General features: G+C 41.9%; 1 protein-coding gene across 1 annotated transcript in view; it reads right to left on the bottom strand.

The window, feature by feature from the left end:
* Positions 1-26,855, bottom strand: part of LOC126471758 (nuclear pore complex protein Nup133) — a 126,443-nt gene that overhangs the window by 62,307 nt on the left and 37,281 nt on the right. The window contains exons 10-13 of the mRNA XM_050099886.1: positions 25,127-25,286; positions 19,959-20,071; positions 15,275-15,381; positions 5,011-5,110 (exon numbers count right to left, since the gene is read on the bottom strand). Coding sequence (XP_049955843.1) covers positions 5,011-5,110; positions 15,275-15,381; positions 19,959-20,071; positions 25,127-25,286 — 480 coding nt within the window. The remainder of the gene's footprint in view (positions 1-5,010; positions 5,111-15,274; positions 15,382-19,958; positions 20,072-25,126; positions 25,287-26,855) is intronic.

Raw genomic sequence — 26,855 nt, forward strand, 5'->3', positions numbered from 1 at the left:
TGTTGTCTTTGTTCACAACTATTTAAACTTTCTGCCACTCTTGGAATCACTACGCAAACATGAATTACACTGCATTGGCCCTATCCAAAGAGACAGGATTGAGAAAGCACCACAGGAAGACTTAAAGAAGGAACCTTGTGGATCTTATCATGTTGTTCAAAATGAACACTTTATATTGCTAAGACGGCACGACAACAGCCTAGCGACATTAGCAACAAATCTGCAAATCAATGATTGTCTTACCAAGGGGATCTGCAAGAGATGAAATGAAGCAGAATGAAAGCATGTGACCATCCCTCAACCCACCTTAGTACAACTCTACAACAAAAGGATGGTAGATATCAGTCTTTTTGACAAACAGAGGTCTGTATAGAACCAGTTTCTGTTCCAAGAAATGGTACTGGCCTCTTGTTAGATTCTGCCTTGACAAAAGCCTCGTCAATATGTGGATGCTGTATAGAAAGGTGAATAACATAAGTTTGTTGGAGTTCCAATGAAGTGTTTACTACCTCTATGGATGTTGCCAGTAATGGATAAACCTCAAGGGCACTTTGCAATATCACAGGTAAACATTGTGCAAAACAGAGAACATATCACTGATATAATGTGATGATGGACTTCATCCAGTTTGTTTTTATTTTTCCAATATCATTAATGACTGAACTGTAAATTGGAAAAACAGTAATATACCAGTTTTTATGGATAAAATTAGATTTAACACAATTTTTTTGCTACATAAAAGATTACACTATGCTACTGAACTGTAAATGTTAATGCTCATTGTATGTTTTATCATACATGAAATAAAACAGTGTAAAAATTTAAAAAATAACATTTTAGTCATTGACACATGCTGCTATCCATGAAAGAACTTCTTTGACTTAATTTCATCAAAATCAAATACAAAAAATAGTTTTGGGCATTAATGCATTAAAACAGTCATTAGTGTCTTTCTTGAGGAAAAATTATGACTTATCAAACACTCCAGGTACTCAACATTACCAACTAATCACTGGGAAGTTTTAACATCAATTTCTGAATGACAAAATGTTTATCATCATGATGCTGTTTTGTGAGATGAATGCCCATTAATGATCTGGAAGTGTTGAGACAGCAAGAAGCTGATTTGATTGAACCTTGGCACAAAAGATCAATATTCAGCACATCCCTTACTATAAGACAACCCTTTGTGTGAATACCAAATAGCTTATTGCTCATGGATGACTACTGAACAGTCATTCCATGGATAATTCCGTGGATAGGTGAGCAGAGCTATGGCATGCAGGTGTCTCCAGTACATGCTACTTATACTATGAAGAGGTAACAGGCAATTTGTTTGTTTATGTGCAGAGCACGAAAACTGGGCTGATTCTCAATACACCTGTTGTCAGTCTAATTCCTTCATGGTGGAATGCATCAAATATCTTCAGGTCTTGTAGGCAAGCAGATCTGAACATACAAGCTCTCTTTGCTCCCCAAGTGCTATGAGCAATACATTTTACAACATTAAACACTCAAGTATTAGTTCTCATCATCTTCACTGGTGGCAGCAATGTACATTTCTGATTAAAATGTAGTCCAGGTATTTCTCTGAATCTCTATCTTTTAAAAAGGTCTCTCTCATTTTAAGTTTCTGGAGATTAAAAACAAACACATTTTTCGAAAACTTACAACTGACTAGTAGTAGCCATTCCTCCAACTTTCTAACTACCAACTGCAGTTGGGCGATGTCTGCTGCAAACCATTAAACCAAACTGAAAACTGAGAAGTCATTCACAAATAAAGACAAAAGAACTGGGCCTTTTACCCACAGATATACATTTTGCAAACATGGTTACACTTTGAACACTTAAGCTGACAGACATGATTAGATTGTGTAAAATGATCGAATAGAATATGATGGACTTGGTATAATAAAATAATGTGATGAAAGAGTCACAGAAAAATAGGAACATGTTTCCAAAAGCACCATGTGTGGAGTGTTCAACAATACTATGCTTCAAATTATAATCACAAGCCTTCCAGATGATCAACACACAGGAAAAACTCCAGAAATACCATATTATTATTGGAGGAAGTTAAATAGTTACTTATCATTTTTAACTTTAATATTTTTTGTGTTGTGGCAGGCTAACCCCACAACCTTTCTTTATTGTTTGGGTGTTACTAAAAACTAGTGGACCACTAGATCCAGTGGGAATGTTTTTGATAGACTCAGTGAGTGATATTTCAATTCCACAAGAAACTTTATGAACTAAGGAAGATCCTTTAAAATGAGAGCATGTCCAACACAAACTGTGGTATAATAGGTGCTACACAGGTTGTCTGGTAACGATTTTATCTTGATCACATTTCAGTACATGAGCGCAAAGTACACCCTGAGGTTGGTTTTGAATCAAAATCGCTACCATCTTTGTATTCCTGGGAATTAACACAGAACCTTATTTGTGGCACATAACATTCCACCATTCACTGCACAAGGACCTCAAAATCGTGTCACAAGCTTATAGCTATGAGGACTAGTAGCGCTCATCAGTTCCCCACCTTGGAAACCCAGGAATTGACAAACCAGCATCCAGCCAAGATAAGAGACGGGACGAGGTTCCTGAGATGTCTGTTGTATGGCACAATCCTGGGGCACTTGTAGATTACCCAATGTTCTGTGAGCACATACTGCTTTACCCCAACCATTGTCACTGTACACTGTCATGTCTTGGAGTTCACAGTTTCAAATGAGAGAAATTTCTAAACAGGAGGAGAGGTGCAGAGGACAAATTCTAATGTTCAGATTTACGGCCCTTCTAACTGAAAGGATGTAAACAAAACACAGGCAAAACAATGAAAATGAGTAAATGTAACAATTACAAGCTCTTACATATCTAAACTGGGGAAGACTATAGGAATACTGACAGGAACACGATACAAGAATTCTTCACCAATGTTCTCATGGAAATGATTAATTGTTCTGATGACCATTCTCTTTACTATATTTTAATTATAAATGATATTAAATAACTAATCTCCCGTATAACTAACTATTACCTCTACCAACTCTCCACAGATTCTGTCCCTTTATCACCTGGCAACCTGCTCATCGCTGTCAATGCCAACTTCCTCTGCACTAACATCCCCCCAATGCTCAAGGCCTTGCTGCCCTGAACTCAACTTTTCCCAGTGCCCAAATAACTTCAAAACTTCTAAATCCCTCCTGGTCACCACGACTGAATGCGTTCTCACCCAGATTTAGTTCTCCTTTGACAGTACCAGCAAACAAACAAATCCACAGTACAGTATGGGCACCCACATGGTATCATTCTATACAAAACAATTAGTGGACTATCTAGACATTTCTTCCTAGCCACCCAGAATCCCAAAACCCTCAGTTTTGATTCAGTGACGAGATCTTCATGATCTGGACCAAGTGTAAGAACACCCTAACCACATTCCTCCAGAACCTCAACACCTTTTCCCCCCTTTTGCTTCACCTGGTCCTCCTCAGCCTAACAAGCCACCTTCATTGGTGAATCTTCCATCTCATGGACGGCTTCATAAGCACATCCATCCATATCAAATCTACTAAACACCAACAATACCTCCTTTTTAACAGCTGCCACCCATTCCATGCCAAGATGTCCCCATCCACATAGCCTAGCTGTTTGCATCTGCAGTAACAACCAGTCGCTGCTCAAATATACTAAGGGTCTTGCTGAGGACTTTACAAACCACAATAAACATCCCCATGTTGTCAAGAAATAGATCTTCCCAATCTTCTACCACTTTTTATATACCTGCTCATGCCCCACAAGGAGTACCACCCTCGTGGTTCAGTAGTACCCACAACTGGAAACACTTAAATCTGTTCTTCACAGTGCCCTGAAAAATAAACATTGTCCCCTCCCACACTCGTATATCCCTGACCACAATATCATTTTTTTCCTTGTTCCATTCCCACTCCTAAACTCTTACCTTCATGGCTCATATGCCAGTAAAAGGCCTAGAGGCAACACCAGTTCCGTACATCCTACTCCAGGCCTATCACTGGCATTTCTTATCCCATCAAAGGCAAGGCCACACATTAAGGCAGCCAACTGGTCTACCAATTTAACTGCAACCACTGTTCGGCATTCAATGAGGACATGACCACTAACAAGCCATCTGTCCACATCAATGGCCTCCACCAAACTGTGGCCACGCGACAGCTGGACAGTCCAGTCACCAAGCAAGCTGTATAGTATGGTGTGCTTTACACCAATGACTACTTTACAGCCTACGCCATCTGGATTCTTCACACCAATGCCAGCTTCCAGCTTTTCTCAATTGCCCTTGTGTGATTCCCTGCAAACATACCTTACTTGAAACTTCAGTAGTCCCTGTCCTACACCTGCCTATATCCCCTTGCCTGGTCTCACTCCAGTTTCACACGCACCTTGTGTCCTCCCCGCAAAACTGCATAGTTCTTTCCACTTACTTGCTTCCCCCCCCCCCCCCCCCCCCCCTATCACAGGCCCACAATGCTGCATCAGGCAGCCCTCTATCCTGTCCCCATCACAGCCCTGCACACTCCCATAGGAAGCATTGTAGCATATTCCCCAATCCCTAGCCTGCTATCTCTCCCCTCCCTGCCTCTTCTGTATGCCCATTACCAACTCAAGCCGAGACTGCTACCAACCAACTAACTTCAGTCAGGCTTCAAATCCAGTCAGTGACTGCGTGTGCATGCGTGCGTGTGTGTGTGTGTGTGTGTTGTGTGTGTGTGTGTGTGTGTTTTTCTAAATCTAAAGGAGGACTTTGACCAACAGCTTATCCCATTTTTAAATGTGCTTGCGAGCCACTCAATGCAACCTCTTTGTGGTCATCAGACCAAATTCATATCATTGCACATGATTTTCTTTTTTGCTGCTGGACTGTTGAATGGTTGTAATCTTAACAATAGAATGCTTAATGGAAAATATACTGAGTATATCATTCTGCACAAAATTAGCAGGAGTGTTTCCTATTTGCACACGTTACCTCTTGATAAAAGATGTCAAAATAATTTAAAGCTCCAGTTGGCATTTTCCTTTCATCTGCAAGCAGTAGTTTGATGTTCGTTTCAATCACCATGCTGTATCTGAAAAACAAAGTGCAATAATATTGCTTTTATAGAAAATTATATACATAAAAATTGTGATGCCAAGAAAGACAGAAAATAATGAAATTTTACTTATTTTGTGTGTGTGCAGCAGAGAAGGCAAAATCCATGAAAAACTCATAGTTTTATTTGGAGGTACACAAAGTAGAAAATTTAATACTCAGAGCTGACATCCCTGGCCACATCAATGGCTCTAAACTGGTTATGCATTGGGACAAACTGAATCTGAATGACATAAGCTTATGTCATTCCATGCTGCTTCACCTCTGGTGTAGAGTTCATTGCTCTTGATGACAGGTGAGTGGTGGCATGCCTGTCTCTCGGCAACACGGAACCCCACATGTTTCCGACAGGTGAGAGAATGGGAGAAGGCGCTGGCCAGGGCAACACAACTGAACACACCCTTTGCATGAAGGTCTGTCAGGACAGCATGGGCAACATGTGGTTTTACCTGTACAATCACATCATCAGGTTCCAAGCCCACATGACGATGATGAATGCAATCTGGCACTGAGGTCAGAAGTGGTCATCCTGTACTAATTAGTACATCTATTCAACTCCTACTAAATTTAGGATTGTACATACAATGAGGAAAAGGCAACCACTCACTTATAGCAGAGTGACGTGTGAATAACTGAAACAAGTAAAAAAAACACACACACACACACACACACACACACACACACACACCAAATGTACACTTCCGCAGTTAGAGTGAGATTGATTATTCATTATCAATTATTGAATACTGCTTTCAATAATCAACTGGTTGATCTGGGGGGGGGGGGGGGGGGGGGGGAAGGGTGGGAGGGAGAAAACAGTGAGGCCACCAATCCCATGATCTAAGCTGACAGAAATCAAGGGATAACATGCAAACAAGAAGGGGGAAAAAGGACAATAGAGCAGAAGGAACAGGAAAGAACAGGACACAGTTGGGTGAAAATGGGAGAGCAGGAGGTGCCCACAAATGTTACACGCAATGGGGCACCAGCACTATCACTGACCCTGACTCGTCCCCACATCCACATCCACCACAGACCACACCCCATCACGATACAACAGGGAGAACACCAGGCAATAAGACACAAGAAAAGGGGGAAGAAAACAGTACAACAGACCAAACAAAGTGTAGAAAAAAGGTGGAATCTGGCTGGCATGGAGGCAAGGTCAAGGCTTCCATAACCAATGTCCATTCTAATTTGTACCCGAGATGACAAATAACCCGAAGAAAACTGTGGACAGATGTAACCGTGCAAGGGGTGTCTGCTAACACCTGAGACAAGGAAGGTAGGAGGGCATATAAAGTGCGAAGGGCCACAAGGCAGGGGCAGTACAGCAAATATGGATCAGCATGAGAGGAACCCCGAAACTACCAACGGGTGGGGGTGGGGTGGGGGGGGGGGGGGGGAGCTGATGCAGAATAAAAAACCATGGGTAACCTAGTATGGCCAATACGAAGACGGAAGAGGATGGAAGATTTCTGCCAAGAGAGGCAGGGGGAAGAATGCCACATGGCGGGTCTCGGAGAACGTGGGGGGTGCATGGTTGACCCCCCCCCCAGCCAGACGATCAGCAAGTTCATTACCAGGGACACCTACGTGGCCACGAAGCCAAAGGAAGTCAACCAAACAAGCAGAATCGCCAAGATCAGTAAGAAGGTCATTAATGACAGAGACCAAGGGGTGGTGGGAAAAACAAGGGATAGCCTGAACGCCAATCATTGAGCCCACACATAACAGACTCGGGTGGGTAAGGATTGTTTAATGAAGCAGAGGCCCTGATAGATTGTTGTCAATTCTGCAATAAAAGCCCCACATGTGGCAGGCAAGAGATGGTGTTCCACGCCAACTGAAGACATGAAGGCATATCCCACATCAGTGGAGGTTTAGAGCCACCGGTATAAGAAACACAGGCATTCTGAAACGCTCGTAACAGCATTCAGAACAAATAATGGAACACCGTTGCAGCAATGGAGGCTTTGGACTCCGGAAGACATCCACCAGAATCCGGGTCTGAGGAACTAACTGGGTAGGGGGGTGGGGGTGGGGGATGGTAGAGATTGAAAGAGAATGTGGGGAGAAAGACAAGGAGGGTAGACGGAAAGTCATGGAGAGACAAGTGAGGCGGAGCCCAACAGGTAAACCAATCCAAGGATGGGCATTGGCCCAAAGCCATGAAAAAAATAGAATAGTAGGGGTGAGCAGGGGAAGAGCTGATAGTGATGGCACAGGAAATTAGGAGCTTGGACTGGCGAATAGAAAGGGGACAGACCTCAGTGTCAACCAAAAGACTATTGACACGAAAAGACCTGGTGGCTAAATGGACGACCCGGGTCCAAGAGCAGAGCAGAAGGGGCAGCTGATCCAGGAACTTGACAACCATTATCCAGACAGAACTAATACCCATAGCGGCAGAGAAGACTTACAACAAGGTGTAGGCAAGGAAGCAAGGAACATGGTGTTTACGGAAAAAGTCATCTTCAGACGAAGGATATGGGCAACCAAGTAAGCTGTCAAAAAGAAGACCCCAGAAAACCCTGAACGAATGGTGAACAGGAATGGGAAAATAAAAATTGGGAGGGGACCCTGAACACCCCACTCATGCAGCATAAAGAGGACGTGATGTTCCAAGCTGCCATAACCTTATGAATATCGAAGAAGACTGTGACAAGATAGTGGCACTGAGAAAAGGCCTATCAAACTGTGGTTTTCAATCAGAGCAGATGATCAGAAACCTGTCCCTCCCAAAAGCCATACTGATAAGGCAATGAAAGGTACTGAGATTCCTAATTGAGCTGACAAGCCACCATCCATTTTAGTAACTTGTAGCAGACATTGGTCAGGCTGGCTGGCCAAAAACTATCAAGAGACGATGGATCCATGCCATGCTTGCTTAAGGACAGGAACCACAATATCGTCTCTCCACTGAGAGGGGAAGGTTAAACACCTGGAGGAGATATTGTTGTGGAGGACTGAGGTGTTGAAGCACTTGTTATGGATGGAATCAGGATGAAGAGCTGAATTGTGGGAAAAGAAGAGGGCCAGAAGAAGCTCCTAAATAGTAAAAAGTTCACAGTAGGATTGCACCTGACAAGGGATTAAATATAAGTGGGAAGTTTCAGCTTGCAGCTTCCACAGGAGGAAGGCTCCTCGATAGGAGGCGGACACCGAAGCCATCGCCAATAGGACACGATGTGTTGCATGAGAATTGATGGATCTTTACAAAGGCCACCTGGAAGGATGAGGCCCGGAATGGAAGACTGCCACTGGCAACCTTGGAGGGCACAGAAAAAAGTCCACATCCATGATGGAGGAGCCAGAAAAACCTAGAGAGAAGACAAAGTGTTTCCAACACATCCGTTTGCTGTTTTGTTGTGCTTTGGCAAAAAGGAAATTTAAAGGCAATATGACCAGCAGAGGATGGGTGCCCACTAAGATGTTGCAAGACACAACAATGATCATGGATAACATTGGCGATGGCTCTGCTCCACCATAGGACTTGCTGACGGCGGATGGAGCCTATCAAGCAGAGAAAGGCAATGCCGGCAGCACCAATTACCTTATCAGATAGCTCACAGATGATTTCATGGGTGAAAAACCGACCTGGGAGGTATATAGAGGCCAATCAGCATGATGGAAAGCTCAATGGGGTAACCTTGACACTGGGAGGCAGGAAGAGAACAAGAGCATCGACAGGAAGGGATCACTATCACAAAGGTCACCATGTAGCGACCAGTGTAAGGAAGGAGGAACGGGAGGGGAATAGAGGAAAGATCAATAGCAGAGAGAGTGTGATATGTGGCACTAAAATGGATAGGGTAACCATCATTAAGAAGGTACAGGTTGTGGTCCATGAGAAATTGGTCAATAAGGAGCCCCTGACTAGATAAAAAAGCAAGGTCCCAAAAATGGTGATGGGCATTAAAATCCTGAGGAGAAAGAGGGATGAGGGAGTTGCTGAAGTAGTGCAGTTAGGACAGCATATGTAGGTGCCACGTCAGGAGGGAGATAGATATTGCAAACCGTGACCCCAGTCGACCCGGACAGCAATACCCATATGCACAACGTCCACGCATCACCGGAAGTCCTCAAAGGGCCAATTTAATTCTGACAAAGCACAGTGTAGACACTAGGGAGGGAGTTCTTCCTCAAATGGCTCACACTACAGACAGAAAATTTATAACTGGAGGTCAAACCCGAAATGGAAACGAAAAACGCCAAACAGAAGGATGAAAGAGAAAAGGCAAGGAGAACAAAACTGTGAGGAATAGAAGAAACCAGGTGGATAGCCATGTTGACATAGGTAATAACACAGAGTGGGGAAGGAGGGGACAGCAGGGAAGGGGCGAGGATGGGGAGGGAGTGGCATGGGGAAGGTAATGCAGCTCAGGAAGGAAGAACGAGCTGCAATACCTCCGGGCCCTGAGGGCACCATGCATGAACTTACTAAAGGGCCGTGAGCTCCGTGGGGAATTCAACAATCACTCCTGTCGTGGCTATGGGAGTGTGCGATTGGTTGTCTGTGCACTCTTACTGCATATAGAGCAAGAGTTTGAAAGCTAGAGGGCACAGCATTTCCTGTCATGCATGTCTATGCTCCACACACAGTACGTAATGGACGAGTGGTTGCATTTGCATTATTTATGTATAGCTCCATCTTATTTATGTATAGCACCATCGAGTAATTTTCAATATTGTTAAATCGAGCATTGTTTTTGTGTAAGTAATAGGACAGGCAATCATGGCAGAAGCAACAGGGTTATATGCAGGGAAAAAAAAGGATTTTTGTTTCCGAGCATAGTGCAGTTTGGAACTGTTCTTTGAATGAAACTTCCTGAGTTTTTAACTTAAATTCTAGAGCTTTCAAAAACTGCCCCTGCTTTATCATTATTACTAAAATTATTGACTGCCAGAGTTGGTATAGTGTTCTATTCATATAAGGCTGGTACAACATTTGAAATTATCACTGCTATGAGACACTTGTCTGTTTTTGCTCTGAGCCCATGGCCCACTTACATGCTCTACTGAGTGCATTTCCTGGCTATCAGCTAAAACATTGTAATGTAATCTAATTTTGGCCACTTCTTTTATAACTGAATCCCAATATGAACAGACATAGTTGACAGGTCAGTTCATGCACAAACTCCTGCACTGCCAATATGTCTGCAAGTATGAACAGCTATGAGGCAGCATGGGAACTACCAATGACTTGTTGAGTTCCATGCCACATTGAGTTCCTACACTACATTGAGCAAAAGGGGGTACAACACTATATTAGGAGATATCCCATGACTTTTGTCACCTCAGTGTAAAAACATTGTTAACAAAAAGAGAAATAAGCAAAAAAGCAACCAAGGAATGGCAAAAAATAAATACAGTAAGAACACACTGACATGGACATCTACACGATTCCTCTGCAATTCGAAACGAAGTGCCTGGTACAGGATTAATCAAAACAACTTCAAGCTATTTCTCTACAGTTCCTCCCTTGAAAAGCACAGGAAAAAGGAACACTTCAATTTTTCCATGCAAGCTCTGATTTCTCTTATTTTACTAGGATGATTACTTCTCTTGATGTAGGTGGGCACCAAAAATATATTTTCGCCTTTGGAAGAGAAAGTTGGTGACTGAAATTTCAAGAGGTGAGCTTGCCCCAATGAAAAACACCTTTGTTTTAATGACTGCCACTCCAATTTTCATGCCATATCTATGGCACTCTCCTCCCCCCCCCCCCCCCCTATTTCGCAATAATACAAAACAAGCTGTGTTTTTTGAACTTTTTCGATGTCCTCTAATAATACTAAATGTGTGAGACACTTGGAAAATACAGATAATTCAGGAGGGAAGAATGCTTCAGACGAGAGATTGAGGACACTCCCTACTGTTGTGACTGGTTCTTGTAATTGTGAGTTGTTGGTCTAGAAGGCAGTGGTGAAGGATGTTGACATTAAGGAGTTTGGCCAAGCTGGGTTTGTAGGAGAGGAATGGTGGCTAATGTGGTGTGGCTATTTAGGAAGCTGGAGAGGGGGCTTTATAGGGATCCATAAGTCTTCACCCCCTGGTTTGGTTTAAATACATTTATGACATCCTTACCAATGGACTCATGGTGAGACTGACCTGTTAAAATTCCTGAAATCTCTGAATACCTTCTCCCAATTAAATTTCGCATGTTTCTTTTCCGAATCCTGTGTCACTTTCCCTAATGCTGATCTTGTCCTCACTAGAGGCCATCTACACACTTCTGTCCACACTAAACCTACTAACAAACAACAGTTGTTACATTTTGACAGTTGCTGTCCTTCCCATGTCAAATGTTGCCTCCCATACAACCTTGGCATTCAAAGCAAACTTATTTGTTTGGATGCAGGCTCTTTACAGCAATACACTACCATTCTCACCTCAGCTACAGCCTAGTTCAAAAGCACATTTCGCAGGCCATCACATACAATCCTGGTACTGCTGATGCCTTTTTTTGGAAAACAACTTAAATCATGCCCTGAAATGAGACCCATTCTGTCTGAGATTTTGCCCACCACATCTAGAATAGCTTTTCGTCACCCTCCCAAATCTCCGCAATATCCATGTCAGTCCCTGTGCCCCTTCTACACTGCAAGACTTGCCCTATGTACCCTCCTACCACCACCCACACAAGACTTGTAACTGGCAAAACATATACTATCAAAAGGAAATCAATTTGAGAAATGACAGGTCCTATACCAGCTGTTATGTAAACACTGCTTGGCCTTTTATATTGGCAAGACTACCACCAGGTTTCAGTTAGGATGAATGGGCATAGACAGAGGGTGTATACTGGCAACACACAATATCCTGTTGCAGAGCATGCTGTACAACATGAGAATCATGGCCTCAGTGCCTGTTTCAGCACATGTGCCGTCTGGATTCTTCCCCCTGACACCAGTTTCTCAGGACTCCACAGATGGGAACTAGCACTGCAACATGCCCTTGGTTCTTGTCAACCACCTGGCCTTAATTTACTTTAATTTCCTTCCATTTTGGTTTTCTACAGCTTTCATTTTCTTACCTATTTTTTGCCATCCAGCTCCCACCTCTGTTACATACAATGCACTTAGTTTTTTATTCTTATTGACTCGTAAACTATGTTTTAGCAGTAGTGTCTGTCTTGCACATTAACCTGTCTTCCACCTTTAAGCTCTCAGGTTCTCAGATCTCTTCCTGTGCAGTCCCCAACATCAGTCACTCCTCCTCATCCTGCCTTCTTTCTTCCCCTTCAACCTAAAGAAGGAGCCACTGGTTCTTAAAACTTGCCTGATTATAACATTCTTTTATGTGTGTGTTCTGTCACTACTTGGTGAGTAGATTTTTTTTATCTATTCAATTGCATTATATTGTCAAAAGCTTATTGTTTTCGAGGTTACATTAGATTTAGTTATTTTAAAATCTGTGGTTAATCAAGCTCAATAAAATTAAATTACAATGCTAGGTTAAAAAACACAGAATTCCCCGAGGTTTTATGAAATTTCTGAAATTCCCTGAAATGAAGTACATACCAATTTTTCTCGATAGCATAAATTGTGTCTTTAGGTATGCAAGACGACATGTCTACTATAGACAGAAAAATTTTGTTACAGCTGTTATCACAAAATTTTCAGACTGTGTTACTTATTATCCCTGGTTATGACTACATATGGATGCAGAAACAATATTAGGTTCCTGTTCTAAACATTTCTGTTCCTGTCTCACTATTGGAAGCTGCTGGTGATACTGCTGAACTTCTAAATTTCTTTATAAATATGAACAATATTAGGAAAAGGATAAATTGCTACTCACCATAAAGATGACACACTGAGTTGCAGACAGGTACAATGGAAAGACTGTTAGATATTATAGCACATTCACACAAGTAAACGCACCTCTTGCACACGACTGCAAACTCCAGCAGCTCTGACCAGAATGTGACTGTCATGTGGATAGCAGTCTGCCGTGGGGCAGGGTACTGGGAGGGATAGCAGGGTATGGGTGGCAGAGAGAAGGGAGGACTGGCTGATTGTATGTGCAGGGACTAGAAGGCAACCTGACAAGACTGTCCAATATCAGGAGATGGGGAATTGGGAATTGGGGGGGGGGGGCATGGAAAAGAAGAGAAGCAGGGAACGACATGTGTGTTCATTGGCAGAGGGGTGGCACACAATGAGGCTGAGGGGATATGAAAAGTGAAGAGGTGATGTACAGAGGGGGTGGAAACTGTTGGGTGGAGGGTGTGGGGACGGTAGGTGACCGAATGTTAAGGCTGGGGTAATTTCAGGAATGGAGTTGTGTTGTAAGGGCAACTCCTACCTGTGAAGTTCAGAAAAACTGGTGGTGGAGAGGAGGATCCAAATGGCCTGGGCAGTGAAGCAGACATTGAAATAAAGTGTACTGTGTTAAGCTGCTTGTTGTGCCACAGGGTGGTCTACTTTGTTCTTGGGCACAGTTCTGCAGTGATCGTTCATCCTGGTGGACAACTGGTTGGTATCATACCAATATAAAAAGCTGTGAAACAGTTGCAGCAGAGCTGATATACAACATGGCTGCTTTCACAGTTGACCTGGTCATTGATGGGGTAAGGTAAGCTTGTGACAGGACTGTAATAGTGTGGGCAATGGAACACCATTTTAGGAGGGGTACGAATAATCTAGGGTAGGATGTCCTTAATTTCAGAGAATGACAATAATCAAAGCCCTTTCAAAGCGTGTGGTTCACTTGTTCCAATCCGGGTTTCATTGGGTCATGAAGGGGGCATTCTTTTGTAGTTGGCTCATGTGGGGTTAGTGGGACATTGAGGAGTGTCTGGGGAAAAGGCACAGAAAACCTGTTTGTGGACTAGGTTCAGGGGATAGTGCCTGTCTGTGAATGCTTCGGTAAGACTACTGTGAAAGAAGTTATTGTCACTGCAGATGTGTCATCCCCAGATGGCCAGGCTGCATGGGAAGAATTTTTTGGTGTGGAACGGATGGCAGGTGTTGAAATGCAGGTAACGCTGGTGGTAAGTGGGTATGTGGACAGAGGTGTGGATGGATCCATCAATCCATCCTGTACTTCCTATTTCAATCCTTTTGGTGATTTGTTTTACCCCATCAAATGCCGAGCTACCTATGAAAACAGCCATGTTGTATACCAGCTCAGATGCAACCACTTCACAACATTTTACTCTGGTATGAATACAAAGCAGCTATCCGCCAGGATGAGTCGTCACAGCCAAACTGTGACCAGGAACAAAGCAGACCACCCTGTGGCATAACATGCAGCTGAATGTAACATGCTCTATTTCAATGGCTGCTTCACAACCGGGCTATCTGGATTCTCCCCTCCACCACCAGCTTTACTGAATTGTGCAGATCTGTGTTATCCTTACAGCACATTTTCCACTTCCGAAATTATCCTGGCCTCAACCAATGGTAACCTACTTGCCCCATCTGTCCCATAACCACCTCCTTCTTATGTCCCCTTATACTCATTGTGTGCTGCCCCTACCAATGCACCCACCTGTCCACCCCATTTCCCTGCTCCTCACCTTTTCTATTCACAATTCCCCCCCTCCTCCCACACCTCACCTCCAAACACTGCACCAGCAGCCTAGTCAGGTCCCCATCTAGTCCCTACTCACCCCGCCAGACAGCATTCTTCTCTCCTCCCCCTCCCCCTCCGAAACATACTCTGCTATTCCTTTCCCTTCTCCACCCCACTCCAGATTGCTATTCAACTGACAGTCGCATTTCAGTCAGAGCTACCGATGGTAGTGGTCATGTGTGCATGAGGTGTGCGTGCTTGCATGGATATGTGTGTGTGTGTGTGTGTGTGTGTGTGTGTGTGTTTGTTTTCTTTGCTGAAGAAGGCTTTAGCCAAAAGCTATAATACATAGCTGTCTTTCCGTTGTGCCTGTCTGCAATTCAATGTGTCATATTTATGGTAAATAGCAATCTATTTTTTTCCTAACATTGTTGATAGTCCAACCTGAAGTTTCCCTTCTTTAAAAAGACATTTATTTTAGTTTTATTTTCAACTCTAACATCTTTTACCACTCAAGATAGCAGAGACATATTGGGGTTTCCATCTCAAATATATGTTTAACAGTTTTTCTATACTAATAATGGTAATTTACATTACAAAATATTTAAAAACTTACTGTGGCTGAAGCAAGTGAAGTGAAATTGCTGCTACTACTTTTTCTGCATGTTCTCCCAGAACATATGATGTTGGCATTGGAGTTCTTCTAATGGAGACTGCTGAAAACTGATTGAACAAAACATGAATCACTGCTCATAGGTATGAGGCAAAGCATACAACAAAACTTCCTATTAAAATATCATTCTAGTGTATCTTTTTTATTTTATATCCCCCTGCACCCATCATTTCTGAAGAGTAGTTAACAGCTTACCTTTCTCAATTAACGGCTCAGTTTTCAAAATGAGTTTCTTCCAATATTTTAGGTGAAACAAATCTGAAAGGAATTATTCAACTGACAGTCGCATTACAGTCGGAGCTACCTATGGTAACCATCATGTGTGCACAAGGTGTGCTTTTTCTGCTTATGATAAGACTTCTTGGGGGGGGGCAGGGGGCATAATAATTTTCAGGAGCCAGAAAAAAAGTGTGTCCTTCTGACTGATAAGGTACTCCTTTGTGAGGTTAACTGCTACCATAAATGATTTTTGGGAGCTGCTTCTTTCACAGTCACTAGATGATACTTTCGAGACCTCGTCTGATATCCCCTAACTTATCTTTATTGCCTTATAAATGAGAAACAAAAGCCAGTGAAGTTCTTAGGTTCACAGTACCAATCACAGTACTGACCAATTTTAGAATCTATGTGCATACTTCCACTCCATCAACCTTTTTATTTCCAGTGATATCCATTTTTTTCCCTATATGTACTATCAAATCTTTCCATCCACAAAGAAATTTCTAATATTTAAAGAAGTATTCATCACACTCTTTTAAATAGTTAACTACTACAAACTATCTGTGTCCAAAACCATTCTCATTCTTTCACATTTCCACTTTTTCCTGAGGCATACTACGTGCCTCTCCCACGTCTTGTTACAAAGACCTGAAGGGACATTTCTTGAAAGTGGACAGAGTACTACATGCCTCAAAATTGTTGTCTGCTTCAATTTTGGTAATAATAAAATTCTTTTTATAGTTTTTGTCGCACTTACGTTAGAATTTCTTCCTTTGGGACTTTTTTTTACTTTAAAATACTGTTAACGCTTTAAGTGTGACAGCCAATTTGTACTAGGGGGCTTGAAAAATGGAAGCGTCCTTCCAATTGGCTTCATATGCAGATGTGCCAGGCTAATTTATAAGAATTACTTTGTATCTTAACATTTCAACCAAGTATTCCAATAAGAATCAGATTTTCACTCTGCAGCGGAGTGTGCACTGATATGAAACTTCCTGGCAGATTAAAATTGTGTGCCAGACCGAGACTCGAACTCGAGACCTTTCCCTTCCTCTTCCCCACCCCCTCCAGATTGCTGCTTGCATCACACTTGATGGTTGCAGTCTGGCCCATGATGCAGGAGTTGGAAGTCCTGTGTGTGTATGTGTGAGGTGTGCTTGCTTCTTTTGTGAATGGTGTCTGTCCCGAGTTCGAGTCTCAGTCCGGCATACAGTTGTAATCTGTCAGGAAGTTTCATATTCCAATAAGGTTTCTTGTTTCTTTGTGTGAAACACCAGTGTGAGATATCATCCATCACTTCCTCCTCCTTTCCAGCCGCCACTGTCTAGTGATATTACAATGTCCAGTTAACCCATAAAACATTCCAACCTGATGTCATACTGCACTCCTATCTCTTCAATCCCCTGAAATGGTACTCCCGTTCAATAAACAGCAATAAAGATCTCTCTCACATATCTTCAACCAAGCTCTTATTCCAATTTCTATCAATGGTAAGGGCTTTTGGGAAAGAAGTCATGTAGTTTACACGATCTTCTGCACTGACCATTTAGCCTTCTTTGGAAGTATCAATATCAGTAAACTTAAAGCAACTGAACCGTCTCTTCAGTAAACATAGTAGGTCAATAAAAATTAGATCGTCTATTAGCTGTTCAACAACTAGCTCAGCTAACCTGCATAATAAGTAGTCAAATGTTTCTTAATTCCAGGCTTTGATCACAATATAAAGTCCTTTGACGAAGGACTTTATACTGTATATGTAGTTCATTTACTTAGTGATTAATACTACTTGTTATTTTCAGTGTAGGAGAAGACAACTGCTACTTACCGTATAGAAGATACATTAAGTTGCACACAGGCACAATTAGAAGACAGTTACATAAAGCTTTAGGCCACAGCCTTCAGCAGTAAGACAGACAGACACCATTCACACAAGAAGCAAGCACATCACACACACACACACACACACACACACACACACACACACACACACACACACACACACTCCTGCGCGACTGCCAACTCCTGCATCATGGGCCACAATGCAACTATCAAGTGGGATGCAAGCAGCAATCTGTAGGGGGCGTGAAAGGGGAAGGGATAGTAGTGTATGGGTGGGGGAGAGACAAATGCTGTCTGATGGAGTGTGAAGACACTAGACTGCCAACAGGTGCAGCATCAAGATGTCATGTGGCAGGAAAGTGGGGGTAAAAATGGAGCAAAAAAGGAGAAGAGCAGGGAAAGATAGGTGATTGGCAGATGTTTGCAAATAAACAGGGTGGGAGATGATAATGGGGAGGAGATGATACGATAGAGAGGGTGGAAACTGTTGGTTGGTGGGTGTGGGGACAGTATGTTACTGTAGGTTGAGCCTGGGATAATTACGACAGCTCAGAATGTGTTGTAAGGATAGCTGCCATCTGTGCAGTTCAGAAAAGCTGGTGGTGGACAGAAGAATCCAGATGGGTGGGGTAACGAAGCAGCCATTGATATCAAGTGTGTTGTGTTCAGCTGCATGTTGTGCCACAGTTTGGCTGTGGCCGTTCATCTTGGTGGATAGCTGGCTGGTCATGATATCAATATAAAAATCTGTGCAATGACTGCAGCAGAAATGGTAAATGACATGGCTGCTTTCAAGGTGGCCGATCTCCTGATGGGGAGGATAAACCTGTGACAGGATTGGAATAGGAAGTGCTGGGTGGGTGGATTGGGCAGGTTTTGTACCTGGGTCTTCCACAGGGATATGATCCTTGTGGCAAGGGGTTGGGATTGGGAGTGGCATAGGGATGGAATATTATGATGTAGAGACTGGGTGGGCGATGAAATACCACTTTAGGATGGATGGGAAGTATTTCGGATAAGATGTCCCTCATTTCAGGGCATAGGTAATTAAAGTCCTGGCGAAGGATGTGGTTCAGTTGTTCCAGTCCGTGGTGGTACTGGCTGATGACGAGGACACTCCTCTGTGGCTGGTTCTTGGGGGTGATGGGAGGTTTGGCAGTGTGTAGGGAAATCACGGGAGATCTGTTAGCAGACTAGGTCTCGGGGGGATAGGGTCTGTCTGTGAAGGCCTTGGCAAGACCCCTCGGAGTACTGAGCAAGGGACTTTGTGTCACTGTAGACATACCGTCCTTGGGTGGCCAGGCTTTATGGGAGGGATTTTTGGTGTGAAAGGGATGACAGCTGTCAAATTGCAGGTATTGTTGGTGGTTGATGAGTTTAACATGGCGCCATTGCAGAGGATGAGGTCAACATCTAGGAATATGGCACACTGGGTTGAGGAGAACCACATGAAGCAGATGAGAGAGAAGGTGTTGAGGTTGTGAAGGAACAAGGATAGGGTGTCTTGGCCCTGACTCCAGGTCATGAAATCATGAAGATATCATCAATGAACCTGAACCACACTAGGGCTTTAGTGTTTTGGGACGCTAGGAAGGTCTTCTCTAGATGGTACATAAAGAGGTCGGCATATGACAGTGCCATGCGGATGCCCATGGTTGTGCTGCGGATTTTTTTATATACCTTCCCTTCACGTGAGAAATAGTTCCGGGTAAGGATGAAGTTAGTAAGACGTATGAGGAATGAGGTAGTGGGTTTGTAGTTTGAAGGACATACGGAAAGGTAGTGTACAACAGCGGTACGGCCATGAGCATGAGGGATGTTGATGTATAGGGAGGTGGCGTTAACGGTGACAAGTAGGGATCCAAGAGGTAAAGGGGTGAGGATGGTGGAGAGTTGGTGAAGGAAGTGGTTAGTGTCTTTGACGAGGGAAGCTAGATTACAGACAATTGTTTTGGTCAATGAGGGCCAAAATTATTTCAGTGGGGCTGCAATAACCAGCCAAAATGGGGCGTGCAGGATTGTTGGGTTTGTAAATTTTTGGGAGCATGTAGAAGGTATGTGTGTGGGAGAGATGTTCTTGGAAGGGCCCAAGGCTTTAAGCAAGGATTGGAGTTTGTGTTGGACTTCTGGGATGGTATCTCTCTGGCAGAGTTTATAGGTGGAGGAGTCATTGGGATGAGGACTGGTATGTCAATTTGGGATCCTGTACTTTACATGGTGGTTCAATTCTCAATGGTTAAAAAACACAGTGCAGTAACAATCATACCCTGTGTGAATATCAAAGTATTACATCAGCATAATGGGAGTACACAATGTACACCAGATTATTTTGTGAGAAATATCAACCCGATAGAAGAGAAGATGTCTGCAACGAGACTGAACAATATAAAGCCTACTATAAGGGTGTACTCTTTCATGCAACTTTAAAATACATACTACAAGGAGAATACACACACATCCACACAGGGCAAAATACGTACTACTTATGAAACAAGTACAAAGCACACTGTTCATATTTTATTAACTTTTTCCTAACTTTAACAAAGTTAAGTAATAGTTATTGTATTACCCTATCCCACAGTTTCACATCCTTCAGAAACTGTACAAACAGATCCAAAGCCTTCTGTTTTCCTTCCAGTTGATGGAGAATCTGGAGAGAACTGGAACTCCCAATACTGACAGCTGAAACATGTGGAAAATTATCTTAGCACTAGTAATGTGATTCAATATTACATTTCTGTATGCAATTACAAGTTTTTGTATGTGCACTATGTACAGTGGAAACAGGCCTTGATGGCCAAACCTCTGCTAGTCAGACTGAGTGTAGTCAGTGTTTAAACAGCCGCAGGCAAGTTCAAGTCCTAAGCATGTAACAGTTACCAATTTTTGTAAGAGATCACAATGGAAGGATAAAATGTGTCCAGTGGAGTGTTAATGTGCAACTAGAAAAATGAGTGCAATTCCATATGCTCCACTACATCTGTCAGGTCACACAAAATGGCTTATTCACTTCCTTGCACTGTATTTCAGTGTTGAGAAGATGGGCCTGTTACTACTCTATGGGACAGCGAGGCCAAGCACTTTAAAGGTTTAACCCCTATATCACAACAGTTATCTGAACAGGTGACAATCAACAGCAGCTATAAGTGTGGATGATGATGATGATGATGATGATGATGATGATGATCGGTTTGTGGGACACTCAACAGCTTTGTCATCAGTGCACATAGAACTTTACTTCCGAATTCATTGAACACCTCTTGCATAGCCCTCCTCACACTACATTTCACTTCGCTTAATTTTTGTTTGTCTGCAAGGCTTTGGCTATGTTTATGTTTGCTGTGAAGTTCCCTTTGCTTCCGCAGCAGTTTTCTAACTCGGTTGTTGTACCATGGTGGCTCTTTTCCATCTCTTATGATCTTGCTTGGCACGTATTCATCTAAAGCATATTGTATGATGGTTTTGAACTTTGTCCACTGATCCTCAACACTTTCTGTACTTGAGACAAAACCTTTGTGTTGAGCCGTCAGGTACTCTGAAATCTGCTTTTTTGTCACTTTTGCTAAACAAAAATCTTCCTACCATTTTTAATATTTCTATTTATGGCTGAAATCATTGATGCAGTAACCGCTTTATGATCGCTGATTCCCTGTTCTGCGTTAACTGTTTCAAATAGTTCAGTTCTGTTTGTCACCAGAAAGTCTAACATGTTATTGCCACGAGTCTGTTCTCTGTGTAACTGCTCAAGGTAGTTTTCAGATAATGCACTTAAAAAAATGGATGATGATAAAACGACGAGGACAACACAAATATCCAGTCCCCGGGGAGAGAGAATCCCCAACCCAGCTGGGAATCAAACATGGGACATGAGTATGGAATGATCTTAGTATGAAAGTGGGTCACTGGTGGTATATGGTCACAATTAAACAGTTGTGATAGATGCCACTTGACATAAGTGTCACACAAGTAAGAGGCACTACAAATGCCTCGGTTTCACCTATACCACAAGCAGTGCAATTGACTGACACGCATACCCACACGCACATCCACACCCAAACGCACACGTATATTTGGTTCTTATTTACACACATATGCTGTAAATTTGTCTCTGATCACACAAGCATTAGTGACGCCTCCATTTTCACGTCATGAAGCAAATATGATGGGTGTTTCAGTTTGTGGTTGCTCTTATAATGATGCAGTATACTGTTCATCTCGCTTGTTGATGACAAAATTTAACATTTAACAATCTTATGTGTGAAATCAGGGTTGACCTCAATACATGTTGGAAGAAGCAGTTACCAGTTGCTAGTTACGATACGAAAGGTACATTACCTGTACTTGCTATGTCTTTGAAATGTGCTTATTAATATCATTTTTGATGGCCCATGTTGTGATGCAGGACATGGCCTCGTCAATTACGTTTTAAGAGGACATGCAGTGGTGTTACTGTCTCTCTGAAATTAGATGCTTTCATGAATTTCCCTCTGCTCCAGGAAAAATGTAGTGACCCATCTCTGGATGCATTCAATAAAAATCAAAGAACTTAGGGGCTCTTTTCAAAACCCTTGTGAAAGTGAAAGAAATCTTAAACAGATCTCCTTTTAACTAGTATAGGGTTCATTCACCACACATTTTCTTTTGCCAGGTCGCACCGACATCTCATCACGTATGTAGTGTTTACTATTAAATAATATCTGCAGCATCCACTGAGCTAATTTACTGTAATGTACTGATCACATGCCTATACATATGGATCACAAACTGAAAATTTCACTATATTGCTCACAGTGGGTTATCTCAATCACTACAGTCTTACAACTCAGGTCGTCAGTATCGTGTTCTTGTAGCCGCCTGTTGTTGCATCCACTAGATGACCATCTCCTGGTGGGATATGACAAACAAAGCATCCACAAATAAAACTATGCTCTGTATTTGTATCCAAAAGAAATAACAAACATGTAGAATCTTTTCCCCAAAGACAGAACAGTTTTTTCCTAAAATTCTAGTATTTAGCTGAAAGAAGATATATAAAGTCACTCCACAGTGGCACACATTCAAACTTTTGGTTGACTGATGGCAACAAAGCTCTCTCCAAATGCTCAAAAAATTGTGATCATTGCACAAGTTAAAAACCATACATATATCACTCAACATATTTTATGAGCCCTCTGCTAGGGCACAGAAGAAATCTGCCAGCAGGACTTTTGCCATCCACTGGCTATCCAAACCATCTTTGTACTGCCTTAAGGTAGCTTTCTCCTGTGAAATCTCCAGTTCTCTCAGCAGCCCCATCATATGACTTCATTACTGGCAAGAAAGGTCTGATGACTTATCACCTCCAATGCATAAAGTTGATTTAGTTAATTACAAGTTCCAAGGGTCACTTTGAGCACTGTATTGTAATGGTGTGTACTGGGTCAGTTTACATATTAACTTCACTGGTATTTAAATGTATCTGCATGCTACCCATTTACAGGTTAGTTCACAAAGCAGAAAACAATATTATTTTAATAACACAAACAGGTTCATAACACTTTTGAACGAAATAGCTTCCAACTTTGTAAATTATAAGTCTTTTATGGAAAGTGATTCCAAAGGAATTTTTTTCTGTTCAGTTTCAATTTAACTTTGCTACCTGTCAGACATTTAATATGCAAATGCATGAAAATGCTGTGAGATGAAGCGGTCATTTGGATGAACTCTAATAATTTTTGTAGCCTTTGATAATGACGGAAAGTTGAAATGCGTAAGGTGCTTTTGGAAATAAAAAAAGTGGTCAACATGTAAGAAAAGTTATTGAAGTACATTCAATATCAATGAGTCCTTCTTCTTCGTCTTCTTCAGTAGCGCTACAGCCCTTGGTGAGCCTTGGCTGGTTCAACGATCTGCCTCCACACTTCTCGCTTATTTGCTGCTCTTTTCCACACCCCCAGACTCCCACACTGGTGAGATCCTTTACTACATCGTCAATCCACCTTCTTCTTCTAGGTCTCCCTTTTCACCTAGCTGAATGGATCACACCTTTCATCATTTTCTTTGGAATTCTATCCTCTGCCACATTTCAATGAGTAAGTGATCCAAGATTTTTGTAGCAGAATTGTTCACTCTTTCCTGAGCTAAATTCAACTTTACGGAAGATGATATAATCTGACATTTGATGAAGCAGCAGGCAGTGCCAACTGGAGACATCTATACTAGTCAGAGACAATCAGAGTCATATAAGCACTACTAATAAAATGTATCATACACAAACTATTGCTTTTTAGCACTGTCTTATTAAAAACAGTCAGAAAAAATGTGATTAGTAGTAAGATTACAAAGGTATACAATGTGTGTCAATGAGTTTTATACAGATATATTGTGTTAGGGTGGTCTGAAGCCTGATAGTGAAAATGATAACTTATTTTTTCAAAAACTTTTTACATAATCTTCTTTAATATTAATGTACTTCATTCAGCAGTTTAGCAGTGGCATTATTCCATCTCTATCATGTTCCTCTGTAAGTGCTGCTAAATCACTTCTCAGCAATGACTAAAAAGGGAGACTATGTTTTGGTACATAGAAAAGCTCCCTAAATTATTTGGTTGCCAAGACTGTTGTGGGCAGATGCATTGTCAGTATGAAAGATGATTTTTTTCTCTTCTTCTGTGAACCAAATCTCTTTTCTTTGAATTTCTGCATCCAGAGGTCAATTAACAGAACACATTTTCTATTCCAAACCACTGATACCTATATCTACACCTACATGTACATGATTACTCTGCAATTCACAGCTAAATGCATGGCAGATGGTTCATTGAACCACCTTTAAGCTATTTCTCTATGGTTCCACACTCTAACAGTGCATGGGAAAAATGAGCACGTAAATCTCTCTGTGCGAGCTCTGATTTCTCTGAGTTTATCATGATGATCACTTCTTGCTATGTAGGTGGGAGCCAACAGACCTTTCCTCCTATTTGTGTAATCTGTCTTCTTTGGTGCTAAAGACCTTGCTTCTGTCCACGGCATTGACTTATCTTGCTTCTGGTATGCAATGGCAAATCTATGTTTCATCCATATACCTATGTAGACAACCACTTTTGTTTTTATGAAAACACTTAAAACTGTTTGGAAACTGTAGCGCAAATTCATTTCTGATCCACCATTGGCAGGCATAGCAGTGTTCTTGCAAAAATTTCTCACGAGTAATTTCACATGGCAATTTTTATTTCATCTGTACCCTTAAATTCCAAATGTAACACTACAAAATAAATTATATAAACATCAATTGTATTTCTCATCAAAAAAATGGCTCTGAGCACTATGGGACTTAACTGCTGTGGTCATCAGTCCCCTAGAACTTAGAACTACTTAAACCCACCTAACCTAAGGACATAACCACATCCATGCCCGAGGCAGGATTCGAACCTGCGACCGTAGCGGTCGCGTGCCTCCAGACTGTAGCGCCTAGAACCGCTCGGCCACTCCAGCCGGCATTTCTCATCAAAATATGTTTACTGTGACCTTTATGATGCACAAATACAGCACACATAATTCTTTGTCTGTATTGCTTAATAATTCTGTCCACAGAGGATTAAGTGAAATAGGGCAATGTTATTAAATGAAATCATATGATGAGTTCTGTTAAGATTAGAGCACTTTTTAGTATTTCAACAGTGCTAAGCACTACTCCAATTCATTCAATGTAAAATCCATCACTTGCACACATGTTTATTAGAGATAACCTACTCTTACCTGATGATCTCACTTCACTCCAGCGAGGATCAGCAGCTGGAATATCATTTATTAGGTCTTCACTGACTTTCACAATGACGGTATCAATAACATTGTCAATTTCATTGATAGTTTCTGTGTGTTCAGGGAAAAGGTCTTCAATAATTTCTTCACTTTGGGACTGAAATAAATTTAGACATGAGTGAAAATTGCATGCCATTAACACTCATATTTACTGTGTTTCATCACAGCAGTTCTATGTTTTAAAACAAAAACTAAATTTAGTTTTAACACACTGTCCAACATGTGCCTACACACATAACAGCATTATCATCATTCTGTAAGTCATGGCAAAGTACGGTATATTACACAAACATGTGGCATTGCCGTAATTTCAGTAAATACATTTGAAAGCCCTTGGTAAACACTACCAAAATCAACTGATAGATTGCAACCACAGGCAAGGATGGCTCTGTACCAGCACCTGAAATACTCAGTGTGAGATTGGCCATGCTACAAGATGGATCCACCCCCATCCACCCTACTCATCAGATCTCAGTTCATGTGACTCCGACCTCATTTCACAACTGAGGAAACCACTGCGTGAGAGGCACTTGGCACATGGCATTTCAATGACAGGTGGCACGCTAGACACCGAGTGGATGACTGTCACTGGTGCCTTCCAAAGTCTGTTTATAATAAAAAAACACACTGAATCAAATGTTCGGAAGGAAAAAAAAACACATATGGACCATGTTGTTAGAGGAATTGGAGGCAATGATTGGTATGTTGTACATTTGATCATATTCCTGGGGCGTCTGAAACTAGACAGATTCCATGAACTTGTCCCATTCTTCTGCTTCAATGAGAAGTCAAACCAAGCTCAACATGTCCCTGCTAACAAGTTCAATTTTACCTCTGAAATATGGAACAAAATTGTGCAAAACTGGCTCTGCTGTTACCATTGTGGTGAGATTATTACAAGTGAGGAGCAGTTATTTCAAGCAAAGCGAAGTATAGGTTTACTCCATTTATGCCACATAAAAGTTGCAAATGTAGATTCAGTTTACGGCAGCTGCAGAGAGATTATCCAAGTACATTTGCAAAATCTTTCCATACCTTGGTAAGCAGGAATAGCGACCTGGCGACCAGCCTTTGGATCTGTACATTGTCCATCTCATGGAGCCATCTGTAAACTAGTGACGGAACATGACAACAAACAACTTCTTCACAACACCTCAGCTTCCTAAGAAACTTCAACAGAAGAAAATGTCATTAGTGACAACAATGAACCAAATTCACTGATCAATCCCCTACTGCGTGAATGAGAACAAATCTGAACGAATTCCATCCATCATCTGGAAAAAAGACTGATAAGCCAGAGTGCACACACACACTGTACCGAGGGAAGAAGATTAAGAATGTCAATATTCTCAGCGTACTAGATCCTGAAGTAATAAGAGCAAAGAAGGAAAGAAGTCAGAAACTTAAATTCTACAATGCAACAAAAGGAAGGGGTGGACGTCAATCTAGTGATTCATAAAATATTCAACTAACGTTGCTTACAGGTGGTGGCCTAGTATATCTTCTAGACTATCAAATAGTGGAAAATCCACAATGGAATAACAACAACATTATGGAAAGGATGAATTGCAACTCAATATAATGAGGAGATGCTGGATTGCAGACAGGCACAATAAAATGACTGCTATATATCTGAGATTTTGATCAAAGTCTTCTTCTGAAGTAT

This window comes from Schistocerca serialis, chromosome 1 (assembly GCF_023864345.2).
Source record: "Schistocerca serialis cubense isolate TAMUIC-IGC-003099 chromosome 1, iqSchSeri2.2, whole genome shotgun sequence".
Taxonomy (NCBI): domain Eukaryota; kingdom Metazoa; phylum Arthropoda; class Insecta; order Orthoptera; family Acrididae; genus Schistocerca; species Schistocerca serialis.